Genomic DNA, 8,116 nt, shown 5'->3' on the forward strand with positions numbered 1-8,116 from the left:
AAGCCCTATACAAAATATGAAAGCCCTATCTTCACATTCAAAAGTTATGACCAAAGTTAAAGTTCTTTAGACAGACTGACAGACGAATTATAGATTTAATGTCCCCCTCGCTGTTGCGGAAGCGGCAGAAGACAAAAAACAAAATAACTTAAGTAATAGAAATCTAATTTGGGTACGCAGTATTCCTAGCTACAGATTACTAATTGTGGCATAAATGTATTTGTTATTACATTTTTTTAATTTACAGATATCGGGGAAAATATTTGTATGTCCCCATATCTTTAAAAGACACTTTAATCATCCAAGATAAACTATGATTATACGTTGTATCTCCAATCGATGCATCAAAATCAAGAACATTTGTCTAGAAATTACGCTCAATTTTATTTCTAGAATCCTAAATAAATCTTAAAAAGTAAGCCAAAGACTGGTCTGTACATTTTCTGACTATTTCTGGCGATCCCTAGATACTCAATCCATTGCATCAAATACACAGAAGATCAATAATCATTGTCTTCCACAAACAAAAAAACAATCCGGATCGACTGTTTCAGCTTTTACTTTATTTTTATTCGCGATCGATTGGATTTTCTGTGTTATTTTTATTTCCTTGATTGCCCGTGGGTCCTTCCTTGCCAGACATCACGAGATAAAGCGTTCGTACGACTAAGATCCAAGATCAGTAAAGAGCAGGACCGGGTTGAATTCCTTGATTTAGATTCCATTTCGTCTGTCAGAAGTTCGTGTGCGTTCTTAGAGAGGTTCTAATGAAATCAATAAATCAGTCACCTTTCCTGATCTCTAATGATGAAAAGTATTATGTACTCTGTCGCGAGGAAGCACCGCCTAAATAGGAACATCGGTGATACAGTAAATAATTGAGTCATCTTTTTGATTACATTTTGTATTGGTATTTTTCTGATACCTCATTTAGCTGAATGAACTATAAACTGTCAGATGCAAATAAATAATTAATTGGAGTTTATTTGTATGAATTCATCATTACGCTGAATTCAACTGCTCAAGTAAAACAGGTGGTTACGTACACCTTTAATTTTTATGAGAGTACACATTTCTCTCCATTTCCCTTTTAAGTCTAGTAAATGATTAAAAGTAAAATCATCACAAAAATAATAAACTGAAAATCCATGTTTTAATTAATGCATTTATATACTAGATATAAAAATTCAAAATATTTTACAGATACAAATATATGTATTTATCATCAATTAAAAATGTATCACATGGTTTGATTTCATTCTTTACTATGGCACAATTTATCGTTAGAGGAAGAACTTCAACTGATAAACATGAGACTCATATATACACATTTTATAAGCATATATGACAACTTATTTAACAGTTTCATTGTTATCTAATTCATTTGTAAACATTAGAGTAAAGCAAGTTTTAATCAGCTTTCAAGAAAGAGCCCCAAAGTTTACAAATCGCAAAATGGCACACTGACTGAACATCATTGCATTAATTGTATTTATAAATCATCTTCTTCTAGACAGCTAACTGGTTCCCTACAGTTTGTTGGTTCTCCGCCGTCCGTGATACTGTATTCCCTTCTGTTTTGTCACGGCCATCACCCCTCCATTGTTGTTTTCCGTCGTCAATAACTGCATGAAAGCTTGAACAACGGACTCGACTCTATTGAAAACAAAAAAAAATCCATTTTTACCTTTTTAAATCTAATATATTTCCATCTCTATCTGTTTTCTCTGTGATACATGTAACTCTTTGAAAGTTACTAGAGTTGATTTCTTGATCATTCTACAGTAATGTAAATTTTACCAAGAGATAGGTTAGGAGCTAAGGAGGCCTAATATGCATGAAAATCTCGTGCGGCTGTCTTTGTGTTTGAGTCACTGGGCGGTGACTACTTAAATTGACACTGGAGATACAGGCACTTAACGTTACTTATTTTTCTTTCAATAAAAAAAATATACCCTTACCTTATAATAAGGTTAGGGTATATTTTTTTATTAAAAGAAAAATAAGTAACGTCAGGTGTCTGTGATTGGAGACCTTGTGTTATTAAATCTATTAGTATATAACACTGCCACATTTAAGTCCGGTCACAACAAAGTCCGGACTTTTTGGTACCCTTTCGGAAAGACATAATTTAAAAAATTTTCCTGAAGTTTGGCGGGATTTTTTTATTCTAATCTAATCATGTCAATCTCAACTTTCACAACGTTGTAATTTTCTTATAAACTTCTCCCAAAATTTAAAATCCCATGGGAGAATGCGGGAGATTTTTGAAATCCAACCAAAATCCCACGGGACAAATAATACCATGGGATAATTTGTCCCATGTGGGAAGAAATCCCATGGTTGTTGCAAAAATGGGATTATTTCTCCCACACGACAAAAACTCCTACTAAATGCAGCACAATATATTCCACGTCTTGAAGCTACATGTAGGATTAAATATCCCACGTCTTGGCACAATATAGGAAAAAAATCCTGTAGTAACCTTTTATATGAGTCATTTGTTCAATAACATTAAACTAATACATGACATACCACGATATACTTGAATGGTATTTAAGAAATCAGTCTAGTTAGTATGGTATGCCAGGGAATCAACGATAGTAGGAAACATGGGATAATTTGCATAAAGGGCGAATAAATTATCCCATGTTTCCCACTATCGTTGATGTCCCTGGCATATTCCTTATATTTCCATTTCATTGTGAAATAAAATTGTAGATTTTATAGATTTTAAAAATGTAGAAATAGATTTAAATCACTCGAGGACTCCCATGCCAATTTCAATATTCCTTGGCCACGGACATCAAACACAATGGCAGCCGCACAAGATTTACATGCATATTTGGCCTCCTTAGCGTCAGACACACAGACAGATGCGCACGAGACCTGACCTATCGACCTGCCTAATTTACATTCCGATAGAATTATTAAACAATCCATTTCGCTAACTTTCAAAGATTTATCACAGAGAAAAAAATTAGGAATGGAAATATTTAGGTTACAATTTTCTTCCATACCTAATTCACAAAACAAGTCAATCAATATATATGTGATATTTTTAAAATCCAAATTCATAATTTTCTTTCACAATAAAATAATCACTGTCTAGTTAGTATAGTTTGCCAGAGACCTCAACGATAGTTGGAAAAATTGTGATCATTTATGCATAAAAGGCTTCGCCGTTATGCAAATTGTCCCACGTTTCCAACTATCGCTGATGTCCCTGGCATAGGCTACTAAAACTTAGACAGTGATTCCTTAAATAAACCAAAAATCTACTCACGTGTTCGTGCCTGCGCTCTGCAAAATTTCCTGCGCTTTATCATTTCCGGCTATTCCCTCTTCGTTCACTCCCTCCACTAACATTTTTGTCTCGGTGAAACCTGGACACAGACAGACATACCTCATACCCGTACTGAAGATGTCCGCATTCATCTAAGACAAGTTAATTAGATAAAAATCAGAACAGTTATATTATCCTATAGTTTTGATTCTTCGTTAAAATATAAGTTTCTCGTAATCAAAAAATATCGCTTACCGCAACACTTCTAGTAAATCCTACGACGCTATACTTGGAGGCTGTGTATACAGGCATAAAAAACACCGGGGTTAAACCTAAGGGGGGAAAATTCATCAAACATATGAAAAGAGAGATAACTCTCAGATGCATAAATGGCTCAAATTCCAATGGCCAAAGAGTCATTTCTGTCAAATTTTGTCTATCACGGTAAGTTGAAGTTATGAGCATTTTAATAATAAATTTCTTTTTTGAAAATCATAAACTTTGAAGCAATTTATTATGCGTATACAAAGAGTGTGATTAATTTTAAAATACAGTTATGTTACATGTAACAGTATGCTGATGATAAATATTTGAATATTTAAATGCACATATTTTATTTAAAATTCCATTTTTTAAAGTACAGTAATATTTAAGTAATCATATTGTCAAAAAATGACACGAATTATCTTGGGCTACAGAGTTCATTTAAAAAAAACATATAGATAATAGAGTTATATTTCTTATCACGGAGAATCTGTTCAGTATGGAAGACGGGCACCTGCTGTGGACGCGACATTGAGGACCACGCCCCCTCCACCGTCTTGCTGTTTGGTCATGTACTTTTCTGCCAGTTTCGTACCCTCTATCACACCAATCTGATTATAGAAATTTAATATGAGATAATATTTTAACAAAAAGAAATGTTTGTAATTAATAGATGTCCATGTACTTCTTCCTCTTTTTTCAATATTCCACATCAAATGTTGTGCCATTAGGGGCTTGTCAACCTTTTGCTTGGAACTCATGAAACTTCATGTATGCTTCGACAAAGGGATATAATTATACATCTTCCTCAATATTGAAAAGTGTGGCTAACAGAAAAACATTTCAGCATAAAAATAACTAGTCTAAATTTTGATATTTCATGAGTTTTTTGTACGCATAAATGATAACGATTCTCGTCAACAAGGAATGAAAAAGGAGAGATTTAAAGTAGAAAATAAAACTTGGTATTAGAAGTGAAGTGTACTTACCACGTTGACCATGATGGTAGTTCTCCAAGATGACTGGCCTTCATTGAGGACCCCGGCATTATTCACAACAATGTCCAGCCTCCTAAACCGGGCAATGGTCAGTTTGAAGACATCTGGCAAATCAAATAACATGATCGTGATCGCTAATTTCTTTTTTTCCAGAAAGACTGAAGATAGGTTACTGCAATCAGCAATGCTAGTATACTAAGACCATCGTCTCAAGCCACGGTCCGGAGTCCGCATATAGCTCTCTCCTACCAGATTGGGAGAGGATCGTACATTTTGGCCATGGTTTGCCAACGATGGTACTAGACTATATTTTCATTTATTTGTTTTTTTTTCTCAAGGAAATATTAGATATTATCAATATCAATGATGACATTCTATGGCTACATTACATGTATATTGTTGCAGCAATGTACAAAATACTTTCTGTGTGCCTTTTTTTTTCAACTGAAAAATAGGGGCAAAAATTACCTTCGAATTGCTCATGATTCGTGACATCACATCGTAGAAACATGGCATTGTTTCCATACCTTGGTTTCCATTCTTGGATAGTTTTTTCACCGGTATTGGAGTTCAAGTCGCATATACAAACCTATGAAAATGAACTGGAGTCATGTAATTTTTTTTATAATACAAAGCAAAAAGTCTTCATTTATTTCCTTCAATCTCCTCTGTTCTAAAGTTCATTATTTATACCTATAATTAGTAAAAGTAAAACAGGGTCCTAGGCTCCTAGCTGTCGAAAGATCCCTTTTGTGTGTGTACCTGCGTATAAGTTAAGTACTAATGTAAATCTGTAAGGCCATCTTTAAAACACATGGAATGTTTGTTTGTCGACTCAGGGTAAAACTATTGGGTCGGTAGGTAGGTGGAAAATCTTTTTTCCAGAAGAGTAATAAAATGAAAAAAAAAAATCGTGTCCTTGAATGTAAAGAAAAAAAAAGTTTTGAGTCGGGCCATTTTAGCCAGTCAGTCGGGAGAGGGCAACCAAAATTTTTTAAAGAGAGGGCTTATAGAAATATAATATCATCTGCAATAGTTAAAAAGTTCAATTAAAAGAATCTCTATAAACTATCATAATTTTATGAATGGGAATGTGTCAGAATGATCCGAATGTTTCAGTTTTAGGCAACACATTTGTTTATATAATATTTAAAGGGAAATTATAAGATGCAATAAATATTCTAAAATAAATGTGATTTCAAGCAGAGACATATAAAGTTTCAAGTCATAACCAGAAATTATATCACTTGGTAAAGTCACGGCCATGCTAAATATCGTGCATATATGCATGCAGAAGAAAGACAATAAGAAAGTGTTCTGCTCAGCATGTGAGACTACAAATACAACACAGAAATATGCAGAAAAAGTCTCGTATAAAATTTACAATTATTTCATATATAAAATATTAATTAATCAATAGTGTAAATTAAATTGAATATTAATTAATTAAATATAATAAGTTTTTTGAATATCACCCAGGGTAATATTAATAGTCTATATCAAAACAAAAGTAGATATTTTTTTTAAAAATCCTGATTTTAACAATTTCAATTGCATTTCAAGTTATAAATATAATAAAATTATTGAATTTACTAAAAATTAATAAACTCTAATAGAGTACCTTGACTTTATTTTTGAGCAGTTCCTCGGCGAACGCCTTACCCAGGCCCCGTGCCCCTCCTGTAATTAGGGCAACCTTACCCTCCAGCAACATCCTCTATTGGGTCCTGTTGTTTTTTTCCTCCGAATTTTATTATCTTATTAAATCATTCTTAAATGTAAGTTACTGACACACACAGGAGATCTATGGGTAATATAATACAGAGACCCTGGAATATGTAAAAGGTCTTTATACATGTAGGTCGAGATTGGTGTCGAATCTAGAGTTATCTCGCTTGAATAAGAAATAAAGTATGGAAGCGAACTGCAGCTATAAATATAAATATTTTACCAAGTTATGTAGGATTATTTTAGGATAACAATCTTATACAATCCAACAAATGAATGCAGATAAAATATTTTACTTCTGGGATATCGCCAAGGCATTTGCAAATTCATAGATAAAAGCTACTCCCCCCCTCCTTCTGTTAAAACCGGATTGAATTTCTCACAAAACCACAGCCCTTTTGCCCTTTTCACAAAAAAGCTTACGATTATACAATTATAGCCTTTTGATGAGGTCAATCCCTCGATATATAAAACGAAGTGCGGATTGTCTATATATCGAGGGATTGTACCGAATCAAAAGGCTACAATTGTTTTATTATTTTTTATCAGTTAATAAGACATGTCTTAAAATCCTTCTTTATAATACTGAGTACCTTCTCATACAAGGCATTGTTATGTCATAGCATTATGACGCCACAGTAACGAAAACCAGCTACAGTATCTGTTTTTAGAAACATCCAGTCTATAAAGAGTATTGTGACGTCAGCACTATTGTTGCTTCACAATGGATCAATTTAGAAACAGCCTAAATTTACAGATTTATCAAACTTGAGAAATAAATTCCTTTATTGATGCTGTACAACTTTAGCTTGGTCAAAAAGCATAATTTGTAGGTAAACAAGATGAAAAACTGTATTTTAAACTGTCATTTTCAATGAAAAATTAAGAAAAATAGCCATGAATATGGGAGTTTTTTTTGTATTCGGCAAAGGGCAAGAAAGTCTCTCAGAAAACGGTAATTAGTATTTTTCTTCTTTAAATCAATATCAAATTTAATATAGGTATCCGGTTTAGTTTTCATATGATTTCAAATTGAATGACATGAAAACACCTTATTTTCTACATAATTCTGCAAAAGCCGTAAAGTACGGGAAAAAGAAAGTCGAAATTGATTATGACGTCATAATGGATCTAGCACCAAAAAATTAGTCTCAAGTTATTTACTAGATCTTGACGTTAAATAGAAACATCCAGTCCGTAACACTTTTTATACTTGATCATGTGATCCAGTTTGAACCAATCAGATAGTTGGAACAATACAGAAAAATAATAATAATTGATATCTCGGTAGGCAAAAACTTGGGATTTTTCTTTTTCATATTTACTACAAAATGTGGACTTCGAAATGATAATTTTTATGTTTCTATTTCTCGACTTTATTTGCGAAAACTGCAAATAATCGAAGATTGGAAAGGGTGGATGTATTCTGATAATTTATCACGTATAACATGTATAAGGATAACCTCCTAAATTCGTCCTATTCTGAAGGTGTATTTCTTTATTTGAACTATACATGTGAATTGTACATGTAAATAACATTAGTACCACTCATTCTTTCATGCATTCTTGTTTATATGTAAAATATTGTATCATTTGTATTCATATACCCCAGTTGGGGTCTTTGTCTTAAATTTATAAAACCACGAAACTTGAAGGTACTCCCAAAAAGTAACTTTTTCAAAGCATAGGGAAATTTTGAAAATTTTAGCGTAAAAAAAATGTTCAAGTCAGGGGATTATCTTGTTATAATGCTGATTTCGCTGTTTTTCAAGGGCTGAAAATGCATAAATTTTTGCCTTGCAAAAGAAGCTTCTCAAGAATCCGACAAAATTGGGATCGA

At 33.0% G+C, this 8,116-nt stretch overlaps 1 protein-coding gene across 1 annotated transcript; it reads right to left on the bottom strand.

Moving 5' to 3' along the window:
* Positions 1-1,134: 1,134 nt before the first annotated feature.
* Positions 1,135-6,448, bottom strand: LOC134237580 (15-hydroxyprostaglandin dehydrogenase [NAD(+)]-like). Its single transcript, XM_062719679.1, has 7 exons — positions 6,170-6,448; positions 5,017-5,137; positions 4,540-4,652; positions 4,065-4,161; positions 3,542-3,618; positions 3,287-3,438; positions 1,135-1,656 (listed from the first exon to the last, which is right to left on the bottom strand). The coding sequence occupies exons 1-7, from the start codon at positions 6,260-6,262 to the stop codon at positions 1,530-1,532; spliced, it is 780 nt and encodes a 259-aa protein (XP_062575663.1). The 5' UTR covers positions 6,263-6,448; the 3' UTR covers positions 1,135-1,529.
* Positions 6,449-8,116: the final 1,668 nt, after the last annotated feature.

This window comes from Saccostrea cucullata, unplaced genomic scaffold (assembly GCF_032062105.1).
Source record: "Saccostrea cucullata isolate Sc308-1 unplaced genomic scaffold, CSIRO_AGI_Scuc_v1 ctg396, whole genome shotgun sequence".
Taxonomy (NCBI): domain Eukaryota; kingdom Metazoa; phylum Mollusca; class Bivalvia; order Ostreida; family Ostreidae; genus Saccostrea; species Saccostrea cuccullata.